The sequence below is a fragment of the Equus caballus genome, chromosome 23 (assembly GCF_041296265.1).
Source record: "Equus caballus isolate H_3958 breed thoroughbred chromosome 23, TB-T2T, whole genome shotgun sequence".
Lineage (NCBI taxonomy): Eukaryota > Metazoa > Chordata > Mammalia > Perissodactyla > Equidae > Equus > Equus caballus.
In genome coordinates, this window is record NC_091706.1 from 13,950,764 (window position 1) to 13,972,586 (window position 21,823).

The 21,823-nt window shown below is 40.0% G+C and overlaps 1 protein-coding gene across 11 annotated transcripts in view; it reads left to right on the top strand.

The window, feature by feature from the left end:
• Nucleotides 1-21,823, top strand: part of FANCC (FA complementation group C) — a 244,233-nt gene that overhangs the window by 190,664 nt on the left and 31,746 nt on the right. For all 11 annotated transcript variants that reach the window (XM_023627664.2, XM_023627665.2, XM_070249072.1 and 8 more), the window contains one exon: nt 19,510-19,663. In XM_023627664.2, coding sequence (XP_023483432.2) covers nt 19,510-19,663 — 154 coding nt within the window. The remainder of the gene's footprint in view (nt 1-19,509; nt 19,664-21,823) is intronic.

Below are 21,823 nucleotides of genomic sequence, written 5' to 3' on the forward strand. Positions count from 1 at the left end.
GAAATAGCATTGCAAAGTAAGACAGCAAAGTGTATTCACTTCTTGTTTTGTTTCCATGTTCTTGTTTCCCTTTTTTGTGTCTATAGGAGAAAAATATCAGAATATTTATTTATTTATTTTTATACTTTTTCCAGCTTTATTGGGATCTAATTGACTATGTCATTGTTTACGTTTAAGAGGTACAATGAGTTAATTTGATACAGTTTTATATTGCAAAAGGATCACCACCATAGGGTTAGCTAACAGCTCCATCACGTCACATAGTTACCATTTCTTTTTTGTGATGAGAACATTTAAGATTTACTCTCTTAGCAGATTTCTATCATATACTACAGTGTTATTAACTGTAATCTCCAGGCTGTATATTAGATCCCCAGAACTTAGGAATCTTATAGCTAGAGGTTTGTACTCTTTGACCAACATCTCCTCATTTCCCCCACTCTGTTTCTGTGATTCAGCTTTTTAAGATTCCACGTAAAGTGGTATCATACAGTACTGTCTTTGTCTGAGTTATAGCACTTAGCATAATGCCCTCAAGGTCCATCCCTGTTGTCATAAATGGCAGAATTTCCTTATTTCTCATGACTGAATAATATTCCATTGTATATATATATGTACATGTATATACATATGCATGTACATATATGTGAACTACATTTTCTTTATCCGTTTATCCTTTGATGGACATTTAGGTTGTTTCCATACCTTGACTACTATGATTAATGCTCTCATAGACATGAGAATCAGATATCTTTTTGATATCCTGTTTTCATTTCCTTTGGATAAATACCCAGAAGTGGGATTACTGGATCGTATAGTAGTTCTAGTTTTAATTTTTGAGGAAGCTGCATACTGTTTTCCATAGTGGCTGCACAAATTTTCATTCCCACCAACAGTGCACAAGGGTTCCCTTTTCTCCACATCCTCGCCAAGGCTTGTTGTCACTTCTCTTTTTGACGATAGCCATTCTGATAGGTGTGAGGGGATATTCATTGTGATCTTGATTTGCATTTCCCTGATGATTAGTGATGTTTAGCACCTTTTCGTGTACCTGTTGGACGTTTGTCTGTCTTCGGAAAAAGGTCTGATTCAGTGCCTCTGCCCATTTTTTAATTGGATTGTTTGGGGTTTTTTGCTGTTGAGTTATATGATTCTTTATATATTTTAGATATTAATCCCTGATCAGATATGTGATTTGCAAATGTTTTCTCTCATTCTGTAGGTTGCCTTTTCATTTTGTTGACGGTGTAGAAGCTTTTCACAGTGTAGAAGCTTTTTAGTTTGATGTAGTCCACTTGTTTATTTTTATTTTTGTTGTCTTTGCTTTTGGTGTCAAATCCAAAAAATCATTGCCAAGACCAGTGTCAAGGAGCTTATCTCCTATGTTTTCTTCCAGGAGTTTTATGGTTTCAGGTCTTAAACATTCAATTCTTTAATCTGTTTTGAATTGATTTTTGCATGTGGCATAAGATAGGGGTCCAGTTTCATTCTTTTGCATGTGACTGCCCAGTTTTCCCAGCACCATTTATTGAAGCAACTACCTTTTCCCATTGTATACCCTTGGCTTCTTTGTAGTAATTTAATTGACCATGTATGCGTGGGTTTATTTCTGTGCTCTCTTTTGTTCCATTGATCTGTGTGTCTGTTTTATGCCAATGCCATGTTTTGATCACTACAGCTTTGTAATATAGTTTGAAATCAAGAAGTGTAATGCCTCCAGCTTTGTTCTTCTTTCTCAAGATTGCTTTGGCTATTTGGGGTCTTTTGTGGTTCCATACAAATTTTAGGGTTTTTTTCTGTTTCTGTGAAAAATGCCATTAGAGCTTTGATAGGAATTGCATTAAATCTGTAGATCACTTTTGTTTCTATGAACATTTTAGCAATATTAATTCTTCCCATCCATGAGCACTGAGTATCTTTCCATTTATTTGTGTCTTCTTCAATTTCTTTCATCAATATCTTATAGTTTTCAGTGAACAGATCTTTCACCTCCTTGGTTAGATTTATTCCTAGGTATTTTATTCTTTATGATGCACTTATAAATGGGATTTTTTTTCTTAATTTCTTTTTTAGGTAAATTATTGTTAATGTATAGAAATACAACTGATTTTTGTACATTGATTTTGTATCCTACAGTTTACTGAATCTGTTTATTAGTTGTAACAGTTTTTTGGTGGAGTCTTCAGGGTTTTGTATGTATATCATGTCATCTACAAATAAAGACAGTTTTACTACTCCCTTTCAGATTTGAATGCCTTTCACTTCTATTTCTTGCCTAATTGCTCTGACTAGGACTTCCAGGACTATGTTGAATAAAAGTGGTGAGAGTGGGCATCCTTGTCTTGTTCCTGATCTCAGAGGAAAAGCTTTCAGGTTTTCACTATTGAGTATGTTGTCAGCTGTGAGCTTGTCATATATGCCTTTTATTATGTTGAGGTATGTTTCCTCTATATCCACTTTGTTGAGAATGTTTTTCGTGAATGGATGTTAAATTTTATCAAATGCTTTTCTACATCTATTGAGATAATGATATGAGATGATTTTTTTATCCTTCACTTTATTAATGTGGTGTGTCACTGTGACTTGCAGATGTTGAACCATCCTTCTGTGCTGGGTCATTGTGTATCATCCTTTTAATGTATTACTGAATTTGGTTTCCTAATATTTTGTTGAGGATTTTTGCATATTCATCCTGGATATTGGCCTGTAATTTTCTTTCCTTATAGGTTTTTGCATCGTTTTGGTAGCTGAGTAATGCTAGCCTTGTAAAATGAGTTTGGAAGTGGTCCCTCCTCTTCTATTTATTGAGAAGATTTTGAGAAGGATTGGTATTAATTCTTCTTTAAATGTTAGTAGAATTCAGCAGTGTAGCCATCTGGCTGGACTTTGTTGGGAATTTTTGATTCCTGGTTCAGTCTCCTTGCTAGTAATTGGTCTGTTCAGATTTTCTGTTTCCTCATGATTCAGTCTTGGTAGGTTACATGTTTGTAGGTTACATGTTTGTAGGAATTTATCCATTTCTTCTCAGTCGCCTGATTTGTTGGTGTATAATTGTTCATAGCAGTTTCTTATGATCATTTGTATTTGTGTGGTATCAGTTTTAAAAACTATCTCCTCTTTCATTTATAATTATTATTTTATTTCTCTCTCTTTTTTCCTGGTTAGTCTAGCTTATCAATTCTTTCTTTCATGGAGTGTGCCTTTGGTTTTGTATGTAAAAGTCATCATCAAACTCAGGGTCATCTTGGTTTTCTCTTAGGTGGTTTTTTTTTTCCTAAGGAAGACTAGCCCTGAGCTAACATCTGCCACCAATCCTCCTCTTTTTGCTGAGGAAGTCTGGCCCTGAGCTAACACCCGTGCCCATCTTCCTCTGCTTTATATGTGGGACGCCTACCACAGCATGGCTTGCCAAGCGGTGCCATGTCCGCACCCAGGATCCGAACCGGCGAACCTCGGGCCGCCAAAGTAGAATGTGTGAACTTAACCGCTGCGCCACTGGGCCAACCCTAGGATCCATTTTGAGTTAATTTTTGTGAAGGGTGTAAGGTCTGTGTCTAGATTCTTCTTTTTGCATGCGCATGTCCAGTTGTTCCAGTATCTTGTGTGAAAATACAGTCTTTACTCAATTGTATTCCCTTTGCTCCTTTTTCAAAACTCAGTTGACTATATTTATTTGGGTCTATTTCTGAACTCTGTATTCTGTTCCATTGGCCTAGTTTTCAATGCCACACTGCTTTGAGTACCATAGCTTTATAAGAAGTCTTAAAGTCAGTCCTCCAACTGTGTTCTTCTCCTTCAATACTGTGTTGAGTGTTGGGGTCTTTTGTCTCTCCATATAAACTTTAGAATCAGTTTGTTGACATCCACAAAATGCTTTGCTAGAATTTTGATCGAGATTACATTGAGTTTATTGATGAAGTTGAGAAGAACTGACATCTTGACAATTTTGTTCTTTCTATCCATGAATTTCTCTCCATTTGTTTAGTTCTTTGATTTTGTTCATCAGAGTTTTTTAGTTTTCCTCATATAGATCCTGTACATATTTTTGTTAGATTTATACCTCAGTATTTTGTTTTTGGGGATAGTAATGTAAATGTTCTTTTCTTTTTTTTTTTTTTTGAGGAAGATTAGCCCTGAGCTAACTACTGCCAGTCCTCCTCTTCTTTTTGCTGAGGAAGACTGGCCCTGAGCTAACATCCATGCCCATCATCCTCTACTTTATTTGTGGGACGCCTACCACAGCATGGCGTGCCAAGCAGTGCCGTGTCTGCGCCCGGGATCCGAGCCAGTGAACCCCGGGCTGCCAAGAAGCAGAATGTGTGAACTTAACCGCTGCACCACTGGGCCGGCCCCTGGTATTTTCTTTTTAATTGTAAATTCTACTTCTTCATTGCTGGTATATAGGAAAGTGATTGGCTTTTGTATTTTAACCTTGTATCCTGCAACTTTGCTATAATTGCTTATTAGTTCCAGGAGGTTTTTTGTCAGTTCTTTTGGATTTTCTACATAGAAGAGCCTGTCATCTGTGAACAAAGACAGTTTTATTTCTTCCTTCCCATTCATATACCTTTTATTTCCTTTTCTGTTCTTATTGCATAAGCTAGAATTTCTAGTATGATGTGGGAAAAGGATGCTGCCTGGGGAGATCTTTGCTTTGTACCTGATCTTAGTGGGCAAGATTCAAGTTTCTCACCATGAAGTATGATGTTAACTAGAAATATTCTTTATCAATTTGAATAAGTTCCCCTCTATATCTAGTTTACTGAGAGTTTTTCTATTGAATGGGTTTGGATTTTATCAAATGCTTTTTCTGCATCTGTTGATGTGATTTTTTTTTTTTAGCCTGTTGATATGATGGGTTACATTAATTAATTTTCAAAGTTGAAGCAGCCCTGCATACCTGGGAAAAATTCTGCTTGGTCATGATGTATGATTCTTTTTATACATTGTTGGATTCAGTTTGCTAGGGAAATTGTCCCTTGGTATCTGTGAGGAATTCCAGGACCCCCTATTTGTACCAAAATCTGCAAATGCTCAATTCCCTTAACGTAAAATGGTGTAGTATTTGCATATAACCTATACACACATTCTCCTATATACTTTAAATCATCTCTAGATTATGTATAGTACCTCATACAATGTAAATGCTATGTAAATGTTATTATACTGTTTTGTTTAGGGAATAATGACAAGAAAAAATGTTCAGTACTTGTTCAGTACAGATGCAGCCTTGTAGGCCTTTCAATCCATAGTTAGTTGAATCCGTGGATGCCGAACCCATGGATTTGGAGGGCTGGCTGTACTTTGTTGAGGATTTTTGTACCTGTGTACCTCTAATTCTTATTGTGTTCAAGAGAGATATTGGTCTCTAAGTTTGCTAGTAATGTGTTTGTCTGCTTTTGGTATTAGTGTAATTCTGGCCTCCTAGAATGAGTTAGGAAGTATTCCCTCTGCTTCTATCCTTAGAAAGAAATTGTAGAGAATTCCTATCATTTCTTCCTTAAATCTTTAGTTGAATTCAGCAGTGAGTCTATCTAGGCCTGGTGCTTTCTGTTTTGAAAGGTTATTAATTGTTCATTCAATTTCTATAATAGATATAAGCCTACTCATTCTGTTTCTTCTTGTGTGAGTTTTGGCAGATTGTGTCTTTCAAGGAATTGGTCTGTTTCATTTAGGTTATCAAATTTGTTGGCATAGAGTTGTTTATAATGTTCCTTTATTAGCCTTTTAATGCCTGTAGGATCTGTAGTGATGTCGCCTCTTTCATTTCTGATGTTAATAATTTGTGTCCTTTCTTTTTGTTTTTTAGTTAGCCTGGCTAGAGGTTTATTGATTATATTGATCTTTTCCAAGAACTAACTTTTTGTTTCATTGATTTTTCTCTGTTGAGTTCCTGTTTTCAATTTCATCGATTTCTGCTCTAATTCTTTTTTTTTTTTTTTTGGAAGATTGGCACCTGTGCTAACATCTGTTGCAATCTTCTTTTTCTTCTTCCTCTTCTCCCCAAAGCCCCCCCAGTACACAGTTGTATATTCTAGTTGTGAGTGCCTCTGGTTGTGCTGTGTGGGATGCCGCCTCAGCATGGCCTGATGAGTGGTGTCATGTCCATGCCCAGGATCCAAACCGGCAAAACCCTGGGCCGTCAAAGTAGAACACGCGAACTTAACCACTCGGCCATGGGGCTGGCTGCTCTAATTCTTACTGTTTCTTTTCTTCTGCTTACTTTGGATTTAATTTGCCCTTTTTTTCCTAGTTACCTGGTGTGGAAACTTAGATTATTGATTTTAGATCTTTCTTCTTTTCTAAATATGTATTCAGTGCTATAAGTTTCCCTCTAAGCACTGCTTTTGCTGCATCCCACAAATTTTGATGTTGTGTTTAATTTTCATTTAGTTCAAAATAATTTTATATTTCTCTTAAGGTTTCTTCTTTGGTCCTTGTATTATTTAGGAGTGTGTGGTTGAATCTCCATGTAATTTAGGATTTTCAAGTTCTCTTTCTGTTATTGATTTCTAGTTCAATTCCATTGTGGTCTGAGAGCAGACGTTGTATGAATTATATTCTTTTAAATTTGTTAAGCTGTCTTTCACAGCCCAGGATGTGATCTGTCTTTGTGAATGTTCTGTGTGAGCTTAAGAAAAATGTGTAATCTGCTGTTGTTGGATGGAGCAGTCTATAGATGGCAGTTATATCCAGTTGATGGTTCTTTTGAGTTCAGCTGTGTCCTTACAGATTTTTTGCCTGCTGAATCAGTCCATTTGTGATAGAGGAATATTGAAGTCTTCAACTAAAATAGTGGATTCGTCTATTTCTCTTTGCAACTCTATTATTTTTTTCCCACATAATTTGACACTCTGTTGATAGGCATATGCAAGTTAAGGATTGTTATGTTGTCGTGGAGAATTGACCCCTTTATCATTGTATAATGAGCTTCTTTATTCCTGATAACTTTCCTTGCTTTGAAGTCTACTGTATCTGAAGTTAATATAGCTACTCCTGCTTTCTTTTGATGAGTGTTAGAATGTATATTTTTCTCTATCCATTTAGTTTAATCTGTATGTGTCTTTATATTTAAAGTGTGTGTCCTGTAGATAGGTATAGTTGGGCCTTGTTTTCTGATTCACTTTGTCAATCTCTGTCTTTTAATTGGTGCATTTAAACCATTGAGGTTCAAAGTGATTATTGATATAGTTGGGTTAATATCTATTACATTTGTTACTGTTTTATATTTGTTGCCCTTGTTATTTGTTCCTCTTTTTGTCTTCCACTCTTTTTTGTTACCTTTTGTGGTTTTAATTGAGCATTTTATATGATTTTATTTTATCTCCTTTCTTAGCATATTTGTTACATTCCTTTTTTTTTTTAGTAATTGCCCTAGAGATTGCAGTATACATTTATAGCTAATCCAAGTCTTCTTTCAAATAACACTATACCGTTTCACAGATAGTGTAAGTACCTTATAATAACAAACCAATCCTAATTCCTCCGTCCTGTCCCTTGTATCATTGCTGTTATTCATTTCACTTATATATAAGCATAAATAAGCATATGTAGATAAACATATATAATTGGATACATTGTTCCTATTATTATTTTGAACAAACTGTTGTCTGTTACATCAATTAAGAAAATGAAAAATAAAAGTTTTTATTTTGCCTTCAGTTTCAGTGCTCTTTATGTCGGTCTGAATTTCTGACCTATATTATTTTCCTTCTCTCTAAAGAACTATTTTTTAACATATTTTGCAAGGCAAATCTACTGGCAGCAAATCTCCTCAATTTTTATTTGTCTGAGAAAGTCTTTATTTCTCCTTCACTTTTGAAAAATAATTTCACAGGGTACAGAATTCTGGATGGTGGTTTTTTCCTTTCAACACTTTAAATATTTCACTCCATTCTCTTCTGGCTTGCCTGGTTTCTGAGAACTTGGTTGTAAACTTATCTTTGCTCCTCTATAGGTAAGATTTTTTTTTCCTCTGGCTTCCTTCAGGATTTTATTTTATCTTTGATTTTTTTTGTACTTTCAAGATGATATGCCTAGGCGTAGTGTTTTGGAATTTATCCTGGTTGATGTTCTCTGAGCTTCTTGGATCTGTGATTTGGTGTCTGACATTAATTTGGGAAAATTTCTAGTCGTTATTGTTTCGAGTATTTCTTGTGTTCCTTTCTCTCCTCCTTGTCCTTCTGCTGTACCCATCACCTGTATGTTACATCTTGTAGTTGTCCTACATTCCTTGCGTATTCTGTTCTGGTTTTTTCAGTCTTTATTCTCTTTTCTTTTCAGTTTTCAGGGTTTCTATTGATACATCTTCTAGCTCAGAGGTTCTTTCTTCAACCAGTTCATTAATAAGCCTATCAAAGGTGTTCTTTATTTCTGTCACAGTGTTTTTTACCTTTAGTATTTCTTTTTGGTTCTTTCTCAGGATTTGCATCTGTCTGCTTACGTTGTTCCCCTGTTCTTGCATGCTGTCTACTTTATCTATTAGAGCCCTTAGCATATGAATCAGAATTGTTTTAAATTCCCACATTGATAATTCCAACATCCCTACCATGTCTCTTTCTGATGCTTGCTCTGTTCTCTTCAAATTATGTTTTTTTCTTTTTGATGTGCCTTGTAATTTTTTGCTTGATAGCTGGACATGACGTACTTGGTAAAAGGAACTGGTGTAATATGGCTTTCTGTAATGTGGTGGTGACGTGGGAGGGGAAGCCTTCTGTGGCCTTATGATTAGTGAATTTATGCCTGTGGACTGTGAGCTTCACAAGTTTCTCAGTTTTTTCTGCCCTCTTAGGTGGGACAGGATGGCTAGAGTGGCCGGAATTGGTTATTTGCCTTCTCCAGGTCAGTTAGGCTCTCATGACACCCGGTAGGTCAGGCTTTGGTTAACTGGTTTCCCTGAGGGCAGGCCTGCTTAGGAAGAACAGAGTGCTAGGTTGTGTTTGAAAATGGGTCTTTTTCTCATCTTCCTGCCTAAAGCAGAGTGGATTTTTCTCCAGTATTTACTGTAAGAACGTGGTTGAGCACTTGGAGCTCACAATATTATCTCACAATATTTTTGGGGCCCCTCTATGACCAGGTCCCCCTTGAGTTTTTAACTCTCAGAGTTGTCCACACTAAGTCTCCAGCCATTTGCTAATTACAGTTCATGTTTTCCTCCCGAGCACTGGTTCCTATGATGGTTTCTGCTTGCAGATCTCTGCTCCAGTAAGCCATGATTCCCTGTATTCACTTATCTGCCTCTCTGGTCTTGGGGGCCGAGGTTTGCCCTGTGTCCTCTCCTCTCTTAAGGATGCGAGAAGAGTCGCTGATTTTTTAGTCTGTTCTGCTTTTTACCTGCTGTTAGGACAGAGTGGTGACTTCCAAGCTCCTTACATGCAGAACAGGAAACCGAAGTCTCTATATGCTGCATTTTAACAAATATAACTACAATATCATTAATATGTCTAAAAATTGACACTAATTTATTATCATCATCACATATTTAGTCAGAGAGTAAATTCTCTGATTGTCTCAATTTTTTTTCAATTGGTTTGTTGGAATCAGAGTCCAAAGTCCACACGTTGCACTTGGTGGATAGGTTTAAAAGTCTCTTTCAATCTGTAGGTTCCCAATCCCTCTTGTTTTTGTTTTGCAAATTATTTGTTGAAGTAATATGGTTGCTTTTCCCTACTCTTATGTTATAGAGCATTCTCCCATCTTGAGTGTGATAAAGGGTGCAACCAACCACTCCACTGACTTAAGATGCTCTTGCAATTTCTGTATGCAGCTGGGTCTATAGTATTATTTTCTTTTTCTTTGGCCTGTTGTATATTCATTCACCAGTGCAACTTCGTCTTAATAGTAGAGTCTTTCTAACAATGCCTAATATAAAATAGAGCTGGTTCCCCCTCATTTCTCTTCTTTTTCACTGTATTTCTGGCTATTGTTCCTTGTTTTATCTTTTAAATAAACTTTGAAATCAACTTGTCTAGCTTCAGGAAAGACGGCTAATGTTATCTGGGGGACGGTTCATGCTAAATATATAGATTAACTGAGGGGGAACTGGCGTCTTTATGATGTTAAGGCTTTCTGTCCACCTGGCCAAGAACGCTTATGTCTTTCATTTATTCAGGTTTACTTTCTTGAGCTTAGGGGAGTGTTTTATATATTTTCCACATATAGGTTTTAGACATTTCTTATTCCTAAAGTTTTATTGTGTTGTTGATTTTGTTTTGGATTTTTGGCCGTGCTAAGTATATTTTCTCCCCATCTTCAAATTGGTTTTTGTTATGTCATTGCATCTGGAAGATGAACAACATCAAGACCTCAAAAGCTTTCGTTCAGAGGAAGTAGTTACCAGTAGAGTGTTTGCCTTTTTTTCATATATAATTCTTAAAAATTAGAATGTATATTTTAATTTCATTTTATATGAAATGTTATAATGCAGAAATTTGTTGAGGTAAGATTTAGAAAGAGAAATGGAAGGTTAAATCATTTAATGTTTAAAAAAAAGGTCAGAACATAATTTTCATGGTTAAAAAATAGGTAGTCTTTTTCTCTACCTGCTCTAAACCTCTGTCAAAACTTACCTAAGAAGTCTGAATTTCCTGAGGAGTCTGATCTGTTTTCTGTATTATTTATGTAAAATACTGAGTGGTAATCAATTTGGAAGTGAGTATGATGTGATGAGTATGCTCCACACACACATGCCCTTCTCGTCATCTACCTGAGGACACACTTTGGATTCTAATGGCTTACCCCACCAACTTTCATTTTTCACGCTCCCAAGCAATTTTTCACAGTATTTACTTTTAAGTAAAATGTTCTTTTCTTTCACCTTGGTAGCTCTATTTCTGATTTATTTAGTAATACATTACATCAAAGAATATGCTTTTAGCAACCTCTATTTCCAGTCTGACTTTTTCAACAAGAGTTGAATTAAAGGGAAACGGGAGGAGAAGGCCCCTTGGTATCCTCTGTGAAGCCCCACAAAGCTGTTTCAGAAATTACTGGCAGTGAGGAAGAGATGTGCTTAGAGAATTAGCCACTCTTACTCCATTCGCAGTGCTCAGATGGAAAGCTAAGGGCAACAGCTCCATGAGTAGGCCCGCATTCCTTTGCTATTTATTTTACTTGTGATAGCACATTCTCCCTCAGCAACTAATAAGATTTATTTGGTTTGGAAAATTATGTCTGCTAATCCATAGGGGACAGACTGTCCAGAAATGCTGGGTGGTCTTCAACTTGTCCAATTCCTATGGCTTCAGCTCAGCAAGTTCCTCAAGCAGTGGCGTAAGGGCTGGAGCCTTTCCATGGACACTTTCCCATAGACAGAGCGTCCCAGCCACATGTTGACATGGGGAAGCTGATACAATCAATCACTGCAAATTACCACCCCCACACCCAACACCCCTCTTCCTCCAGCCCCTTGAACATGTGCTACGTGGTCATTTAGAAACCACATACTTTCTTTGACCAATGTGCCCTGCCCTGTGTTTAGCCTTCCAACTCTTTGCTTACCACAATACGCCAGTGGAATTTCATCTGTTATACAATTGGCTGGGTGTCTTTGGCCTTGGCTTCCAAATACAGTCATGTATTTTCAGAAATGGGCTGCCTATCTTCTTTTAAACAGCAGTTGCTTGCCCCCCTCTGCAGTTTAGCTAACCTAGAGGAACTTTTTCATTTCTTGGCCTGAATGTTAAACCTAACTTCTGTCTGTCGCTGGGGCTGCCATCATAGCCACCTGCAGGCTGCAGATTGTGTAAAACCTTTGTGGGAGTGCTGCTGAAATCCTTTCATAAGTCTGTGGAGTACAAGTAATTCAGTATGAGATTCCCTGTAAGGTAAATCTAAATCCACTGCTTCAAAAATATTGAGAAGTTGTTTTTTCTACATCCTGGAATGAATGAGCCAATGAACAAATGAAAGAAAGAGTGGATGCATGACTGATCAACCAGCTGACCTCACTGGGTAACTGTGAGTGTGGAATAGGGTGACCAGATAATCTATAATCTAGACCATAACACTTTTGAGAGTTAAAAGGGGTGCCTTTTATAATTTTAGTGGAATAACAGACATAAACCTGTCTCATGCACACTGGGACATATTTAAATGGGTCCACTGCCTGTCATAAGCTTAGCATAGTGTCTAGCACCTAGAGTAAAAACTCAATAACTACTAGCATGTTGCTATTATTATTATTGACTTTCATAATAATTATTCTATTTTTGATAGTTTTATTAGGTTTTCTCAAGCTTAATTCTTTTCCTCCTAATGAAAATATCACTGAACTAAGGCCAGATGTAGCCTAAATTCCCATTGCTGAAAGAGCTAATACAGCTTCCGAAGATGCTTAGTAAGAAAAGAAAATAAATTATAAGAAAAGGCTGACCTTCAGCCAAGCTTCTAGTTTTGTGTTTCTTCAGCTCAGATAAGAAAATAAATGTTGTCAAATAATATAGATGAGTGTCTGAGCAAGGAAAGGCTAGTGTAATACCAGAGACAGCAAATTAGCAAAGAATCAGAAGTAACTAAAACTCCCATTTCTGTTCATCTGTTTATTGAGACCACCTGACATCCTCTTTTTTTTTTTACCCTAATAAGGTGTGGTTACGAAGTTAGTCACTGAAAATTTACTTTTCCAATAAGAATTTGCTGGTATTGGTTTGTAATGGACATTCCAGTAGGTTTGGGTGTGGGTATTTCCTTCGCGTTGCTGCTCTTTGCTTTGAGAAGTGATTTCTCTGCACGTGTAAGTCTTAATAATGGCTCAGGTCCCTCAAACTGGATATACTTCTTAGATCAAGTTTTCATGGAAATGCACCCTTGGGATGTAATAGAGATTTTCTTTCCCGTTTCTTGGAATTAAGTGGTTCTGAGAAAAGTTGATCCCTATTTTTGTGGGCTCCTCGGCAGCCCAGACAGCCCTGATACCTTTCTGGTTTGGAAAGGCAGACACTGTGCATTTGTCTCGAGTGAGGAAACTGCTTCCTCTCTTCCTCCTCCATCTTCCCTACCGACGGGCACCGCCTTCAGCAGGGACCATTCTTGCAAAGAATTGAATTCCATATAAAACGTTTAGAAACTAAATTATTTAATAAGCAGCTGGACCAATTTCTTTACCTACTACCTCTGTTTAGAGACGATGGGGCAAACAAATGCCTTGCTAAATTGAGTATTTGGGGGGAATTAAGTACAGTTTTCCGAATGTCAGGAAGGCATCTGTCTAGAAGAGTCTAAGAGCAGATGTTGGACAGGGCAGAGTGTCCTGTCTAGGCTCTCCTGCTTTGTGTCAGAAATTGTTACCGAAACGCAGATGTTGTACATATAAGGACTGACTGGGTGCCTATCCTGAATATGTTAAAGGAGAAAATTACAATGTATTACACATAAGTCGCAAACACCCTATCATTTTCCTAAAACATAGCTATAACACAGAAAACTTCCCGTGATTAGGTAGGAATTTTGGAGAGCCAAGTTTTTATCTTATCCTGTTTTCCTTGAATTTGTCATTTTGATCACTATCCAGACTAGATGGTTGGGATAAGTATAGTTAGATGAGAAAAAAGACAGCCTTAGAGTTTCGATGACTAACACATGTTGAGTAGAATGAAATTTTTCAGTGTCCCTAAAACATTTTTTAATTTTTTTTACTTTATTGGCTTTTCTTTTTTTTAAAGATTGGCACCTAATGTAACATCTGTTGCCAATCTTCTCTTTTTTTCTTTCTCCCCAAAGCCCCCCAGTACCTAGTTGTATATTCTAGTTGTAGGTCCTTCTGATTGTGCTATGTGGGATGCTGCCTCAGCATGGCTTGATGAGCAGTGCCATGTCCGTACCCAGGATCCGAACCCGTGAAACCCTGGGCCACTGAAGCGGAGTGTACGAACTTAGCCAGCCGGCCACAGGGCTGGTCCCACTTTATTAGCTCTTTAAAATTTCCACAGAAATATACATTGATTTTATCAGATCAAACAATACAATACAGAAGTATGTACAGAAAATGTCAATTATTCCCTCCTTATCACCCGCCAGTACTTCTGGTAACCATACCTTATACCCTTGTAAACATATAGAAATCTATATGAAATAATTGTCTCTCTTTTTTTAAGTAGGTTTTTTTACCAAGGTATCTTGGATATCCCTCAAGGGATATACTTCCAGCTCATTTTTATAAAATAGGAACATGTTCCCTGATATGAACAGACCTTAATTTATTCAATTATTTGCCAATGGATGCATTCAAGTTGTTTCTAATTTTGTCTTTATAATATTGCTGCAGTAAATATCCTCCAACTGATGCTTTTATTTCAGCCAAACAGATTCACAAAAATATGGTTACAAAGGCCAAGGATATGTGCATTTTATAACTTATTAGGTGGCTCCACATGACGTAACCAAACGGCAAAGTCGTTCCCTGTCCTGCCTCTGAGGGGCCTGTCCCGACAGCGCCTTTGGTGCTGGGTGCTGTCGTTCCTCCAAACATCTGCGAACGCAAGGGGGAAAAATGACGTCTCCTTGATGTGTGTGTTTACCTTTCTTTACTGTTAACGCAGTTGAAAGTAGGCGTATTTTTATTGGCCATTTGCATTTCTTCTTGTGTAATTTGCCTTTTTTTCCTGGTTTTATTGAGATATAATTGACATATATTGTAATTTGCCTTTTTTATTTCAGAACCAACGTGGTACACATTTAGAACATTGTATATAATATGAATGTGTTGGTTCAACCAAATTCTGTCATTCAAGTATATTAAAATCATATTGCTTTGGTGATTTCTTCACCCAACATTGATTATAAACAGTTAAGTCTTTGATGTTTTAGAGAAAAATAGATTTTTTGTTAATAGATGATTCAAATATTAAACATACATCCATAAATTTAATCATTCACAGCAATTATAGAGTATGCTCTGAATCAAGGGTAATAAAAAGACAATTGGTACCATGCACATTTTTCACACTGTATCTGAGAAGAGAACAAAACTGTTGTGTACTTACTGGCTTGAGTATAGAACTATTGCAACTCTTCTGTCAATTTGTAACTAAACAGGATCTTTTAATTTAGATAATTGATGGTACTGCCATTTTACAGTGACTTCCTTTTTCCATTTGTTCATATTTAATACTGCTCGTTCTCAGCAGCTCATACCTTTGTGCTGCTGGGCATTGCCCAACCCGTGACCTAATGGTAGAAATCACACTTAATGCACACAGCTGCTCAGAGAACTTAGGAATGGTGCCGCCTCTGAAGAACTTACTAACGTGAGAAACTTTTCTAACGATGGACATATTTATTTCATATGGATTCTGGAAAAGATAAGGTGTGGTGAGAGCAGGTCAAGACATCCCTGCAGCGTGGGGCGGGGAAGCCACTGAGCACAGGCTCTCCCCCTTGGGCCTCAGAGCTTGCCCATCCCTCGGGGCTGTCTGGCTCAGTGACAGAGGCTACAGGCACTCTCCCTCCACTCCCAAGGGGTGTTCTACTTCTTCTAGAAAGCTGGACAAAACCCCTTTTCCAGGGGTCTGTTAATGTGGCTAAAATTGGCTGACAACCTGGACTTTGAAAAGACTTCCCTAAGCACCAAAGGGAGTGAACACAGGGTCCAGGCATCTGGCTCACCCGGAAATGCCTTCTGTACACTCCTCTGGGCCCAAACCCCATTTTCTGAGCAGTACCCTCCGCTCTCCTACCTGCAGAGGTAGAGAGGCTTATATATAACCAGAGGCTCAGGACCAACTTTAGCATCAGACTTTATGGGTTCAGTTCATAGCTGTGAGTCCTTGATCCCTCTCTGACCTCAATTGCCTTGTCTCTAAAATAAGGATAATAGGGGCCAGCCCAGTGGCGTAGTGGTTAGGTGCACCCACTCCACTTCAGCGGCCCGGGGTTCACAGGTTCAGATCCTGGACATGGACCTACACACTGCTCCTCATGCCATGCTCTGGTGGTGTCCCACATACAAAAAATAGAGGAAGATTGGCACAGATGTTAGCTCAGGGCAAATCTTCCTCCAGCCAAAAGAGGAAGATGGGCAACGGTTGTTACCTCAGGGCCAATCTTCTTCACCAAAAAATAAATAAAAATAAAATAAGGATAATAATGATGCCTGTTTTGTAGAGTTGTTATGATTAAAATACAAGTGAAATGTTCAGCATCATTCCAGATAAGCCCTTAATAACTGGCAGCTACTGGTCTCTCAGCCTCTCCATCTCCTGTGCATCTGGCCTATCTGCTGTCAGCCTTGCTGTCCTAAAATACCACCTTCCACAAGCAAGAACACCCCCACACAGCCTCCTGGTGTTGCTCCCCTCACGGCTGGCCCTTGGAAGGCCTGTCTGCAGTCCCGGCCGCGCTTCCCCCTCCTCTCCTCACTGATTCTGCTTTTGTCTTCCATCATACCATCGAAACAGTATTCCTAGGGAGGTCACGAAGGGCCTCCCCAACGCAGCACTCGTGGTTCCATCCCTGTGTCCTCAGTCTCAGCAGTGTTGGTTACTGCCGTCTCTTCCTTGGTGACACGTTCTCTGCCTGTGTGGCACTCCTCAGGACACAGACCTAGGACCTCTTCTCCCCCGACTCAGACCTCTCTCCCTTGGGGTCCTCCTCCATTCTCGTGCTGTTCCACACCAACTGACAGCTCCCTAATGTGTATCTTCAGCCCAGACCAGTCCCTGAAACTTTCAACTTGGATATTCCAGGACCTACCTTATATCTCTGTTTGTGCCTCAGCCATTCTAAATTCACATACTCCAAACTGAGCTCTTAGTAAATCCTTCACAAATCTTATCTTCCTTTCTTTCCGTCTGAGTAAATGGTATGTCCGTCTACCTCATTGCTCAAGAAACTTGGGACAACCTTGATTCCTGCCTCACCTTCACCACCTCTCATGAAATTCGTTGCCAGTTTCTCTTGACAGTACTACTAAAATAGATTTCAGGTGCTCTTCACTCCTTCTCCACTGCCACCCGGGTCCGGCCAGCACCAGCTCCCCCTGCACTTCTGTTCTGCCTGCACTTCCCTCCTACTCTAGTCCCTGTACTCAGTAGTCCCAGTGATCTTTGAACTGTCAGTGGGATCCTAGCACTCCTCTGCTTGAAACCCGTCTGGCCAAAATAATCATAGAATAGAATCCCAAATCTTACCTTCCTGTGGTACCCCTAAGCCTCATCACAAGCTACCTTGCCTTTCTCTCTAGGGCTTTTCTCTTTATTTCAGGGCCATCATGGCTGCTGTTACCTCTGCTAGAACGTTCTTCCTGCTACTCTTCACCTAGCTAATCCCAACTCAGCAGGAGAGGCCGTCCCTGAGCACCCAATCTCAGTTGAGCCCCTTCTGTTATTCTCTCTCACCCCAGACTGTCTTTCTTCTTCATTGCCTTCATCACAATTTGGTGTACGTTTGTATACCTCCTGATGGGCCCTGGACTGCTAAGGGTACAGACTAGGTCTGTTTTGTTCCCAATTGTTTGGCCTGTACCTGGCACCTTGAGTACCACACAGGAAGTGCTCAAGTTATCTTCCTTGAATGAATGATCACCAGCTCCTTGCCATTGAGTATAATAGGGGAGGTTGCAGGGGACCTGCTGGTCTGGTTTAAGACTCAGCTGTCTCACCACCATGGCCTGGGTTCGTTTCCCAGTCAGGGAACCACACCACCCATCTGTCAGTTGTCACCCTGTGGCGACTGCATGTTGCGATGCTGAAAGCTCTGCCATCGGTGTTGCAAATACCAGCAGGGTCACCCATGGTGGACAGCTTTCAGCAGAGCTTCCAGACTAAAACAGACTAGGAAGAAGAACTGGCCACATACCTCCAAAAATATTGGGCATGAAAACCCTATGAATAGCAGCAGAGCATTGTCTGATCCAGCTCTGGAAGATGAGAGGGTGGTACAAAAAGACCAGGCAGGGTTCTGCTCTGTCGGACACAGGGTCCCTAGGAGTCGGAATCCACTTAATGGCACTAACACCAACGCATGGCAATGGCAGTCCAAAGCACCGATGCCACACTAGAGGACACCTAGAGTGTGGACCCAAAATGTGCCAGGTGATGCAGGGTTGGGGACACCGTGGCAGTTCTTCTTTGTCATGTGTAGAGAGGGAGGGGGAAGGGACCCTGCAAGACTCCCCGGAAAAGCTGAAGTTCAAGGTGAGAATGTGAGACCAGAAAGAGAGTGGGAAGAGGGCCATCTCTTCTACCCTTTCTCCTACCCCTCTGCCCGCTCCTGTGACAGTCTCTCCAGCTCTTCAGCTTCTTCCAGTCTTGCCCTAGAGTTAATCCAGGACAAGGTCTACAGGAGTTACACTGAAGGAAAAGAAAAACAGGAACCAGTAGAAATTGCTGCCCTGTGTCTACCGCCTGTTCATTTCTTGCCCCCGTACCCATTCCCTGGGCTTCACGCCAGCTCCTGCAGAGAAATGGCCCAGAAGTGATGGTGAAGGGAAAGACATTGAAGGGGCTGTTGGGTAATGGGGGACCTCTGTGACCCCAGCTTTTGGTTTTCTTATTTAATGGAGTAAACGTCTTTGGCAGAACCTAGAAAGTGCTCTGCTGTGTGTGATGGTGCAGGTGAAAGGGCAAGAGGCCCTGGACAAGCATGGCTGAAAGAAGAAAGACCAAAGAAGAAAGTGCCGCCAGGCCAGAATAGGCCCAGTGTTCCCAGGAAGGCCCTGTGGGGACAGCCCTGCTGCTGTGCCAGGGCCACCACCAGCAGCTCCGTTTAGATAGATGTCTCCCTCGTCCTCCCTCCCAGGAGGGGAAGTACATTCCGCTGATTCACTGACCTGACACAGGAGGAACCTCCAAATACATTTTCTTCTAGAAACATAGTACATAAAATGGTTGGGGTCTATAGAGCGTCATGCTGTGGATCAGCTATGGACCAACCAAGCCATAACCACCATTCATGAAATTGTTACTAAAGGAAACCGTATTGTAACTTTCAAGCAACAGATTTACAATTCAGTTATTGAACATTTGCTGGGTATCAATCACTGTGCAATGTGTTGTCATTGCATTTGATTCTTCTGGCAACACTATGAGGAAGATAGGCCCATTTTACAGATGAGTAAACTGAGATTTAGAGGTTAAGTAGCTTTCCCAAGGTCATATAGTTAGTAGTGGTGGCTCTAGGACTCAGACCCAGGTCTGACTCCACATGTTAACCATTATGATGCACTTTCAAACATACTTATTTCTTAAATTAGGGACTGCATTTACCTGAATATCTCAAGACCTTTTCCATCAGATTTTTTTATCACTCTCTTTCTTCTAACACTATATATATATCCTTTTTGAAAGCATTTCTTTGAGCATTTCTCTAGTTTCTTGAGTTGAAGCGGAAGCATATTCACATTATTTTGCAAATGAATACTTGGTAGATATTCACTGATACTGTAAATATTAAGTGCTGCTGTGACGATGAGGAAGATTCACAAATTGGATTTGTTATTGCATTTTGAACTCTCAATCTTCTTTCTTTAGTAACCCATTTCTATTTAAAATTTTGTTTCTTTCTTACTGAAAGGAAGAAGATTTCTCTCCCCACGTCCGCGGTAGTCTGCCTCTGGCTTCGGCACCTTCCCAGCCTTGAAAAAGCAATGCTGCACCTTTTCGAAAAGCTAATCTCCAGTGAGAGAAATTTTCTGAGGATCGAACGCTTCGTGAGAGATTCCTCGCTGGTACGCGCTGGGCTTTGGTGAGGAGGAACGTCCTCACGGAGGATGCTGGGCATCTCTTTCAGTCAAGGCAGGGGAAAGTGTAAACGAGAGCAGTTGGCGCCTTTTAAAATGATCATGTATCTACATTTTAGTTTAAAAATACCTCATGTAGGGGCTTTTCCGCGTACTTGGAGCATGAATTGAAAACAGGGAGATTCGAGATCTTCTTACTGTTGCACTTTATACTGCTTATTCACCAAAATTGATATTAGGGCACACTTTTTTAAAACAGTATTTATTTTCAGATGAAAAGTAAGTTTTAAAAAATGAAGATCTTATAAACAAGAGGAGGAGTAAATTAACAAAGAAAAATATTCAAAAAATAAATTTTTAGCTCTTCACTACAGGAAAAATAAAACACTCAAGACAAAACCCCAGAAATATGGTTAAAACAACAAAAACAAGTAAGAATTCTGTAAGTTCTCTTTTGGTGTAAGCCTGCCAGCCTTGAACCCTCCCTCTGTGCAGAGGCTCCCTCCCTTGTCTCCCCTCATACTGGGGACTTCTCAGTCCTGGGGAGTCAAGGGCCCCACGTTCGCATCCCACGGCAGGCGGGCTGGGCTCACCTGCGGTCTCAGAACCTGACCAGTCGGGGCGTTTTCCCTCTGTAGGAGGCAGCTTGGGGATTTATATGCGCTTTATAAGAACAAGAATAGTGACCAGTGCACCCTGGAAGAAACAATTTGGAAACTGCAGGTGCCGTGCTCCCGGGGCATCTGTCCTGCAGGGACCTCAGTGGACTCGAACTTGTTTTCTCATTAGCTTTCGTAACCTGGGAGAGATAACGGCGCAGAGATTTTCCTCCTCTTGTACAGATGGAGAAAATTAGTTCAGAGGGAAATGGTGAACGGTCAGAACTTAAGTCGGTGGCTAGGAAGCTGGGCAGGAGAGTGTTCACCTTCCCCCCTGGGCTGAGAGCTGCGGGGTGAAGCTCTGTGCATGGAGCGCTCCGAGGCTGGCCGAGTTTACACAGCCCCCACCTCCCAGGCACCTTCTGTTTATTTAATTCAGTTGAAACTTCCTGTTTTCTTTCTTCCTCTTTCACTTTGCACACTTGCAAGGGAATCATAACTTAATCAATTGGCTTCTTCCCATATCCCATTTCTCTTTATAGGTCCCACACATTCTGCGCCAGCTCACCGTGTGATTGGCCTGGCCATGCCTGCCTTCCCCTCGCTTCCTGGGTCCCTCTGCCTTCCGCTCCGGGGCTTCCCGGGTGCCTGGGCAGCACTGCAGGCGCCACTAGCCATGCTGCTTTCACCTGTGTGCGAGGGGGACCTAGCTCTTTGGAAGTTTACAGTGTTTGATAGGAAAAAAGAAAGGAAGGAAGGAAGATAGGCATAAAGAATGAAAGAGCCCAAAGAGAGATTTTTTAGGAAAATTACTACTTGACCTCATCATTCAGAAGTTTCATATTATTAAGGCAAGAAATAAGAATACACCTTATATAAAAATATTTGCAATAAAACTTAAAATAAACAAAGGCTTTTAGAAGCTCCCTGCTAGCCCATTCCAAGTATTACATTTATTATCAGGTAAATCTCTTTATTTCTAACTTAAATGTACATGCTGTAATTTAATTTTCTCTGGTCCTTTTTCAGTGGCAAAATATAGTTGCTGAGCTATTTCTTTGCTTTCAAGGTCCTGATTAAATTTTGTCTTCTCCCTGTAGGAAAATTTGAGTTCCGTCAGCCTTTCTAACGTGGTTTCATTCTGCAACCTTGTGCTTGTTCTTTGAACCTTCTCTACGTCCTTCCTAACCTGCAGCCCTGAGGCCTGAGCAGCACTTCACTAAGCACAGGACGGGGCCGTGGATGAGAGAGGGAGCAGGCGTTCCTGTTAAACGTTGCAGTGTCTAACCTCCAGTCTCCAGTTTATAGTTTAATCTCGCTCCGTCAAACCGCTTCGAAGTCAGTTGATTTACAAAAGCATTTATCAGGATCATGTGCGTAGCGATTTGGAGCCTCCATTATGGTTAAAGGGGGATTCCAGAGGGTGTTATTTGGCTTAATTTATTGTGGCATTGGCAGGATGTGACCTCTCCGTGCCTTATGGTTTGAGGAGGTAATTACAATACGGAGCTGGAAGTCTGTGATTGGCGTGGGCTGTTCTCTTTAGGCA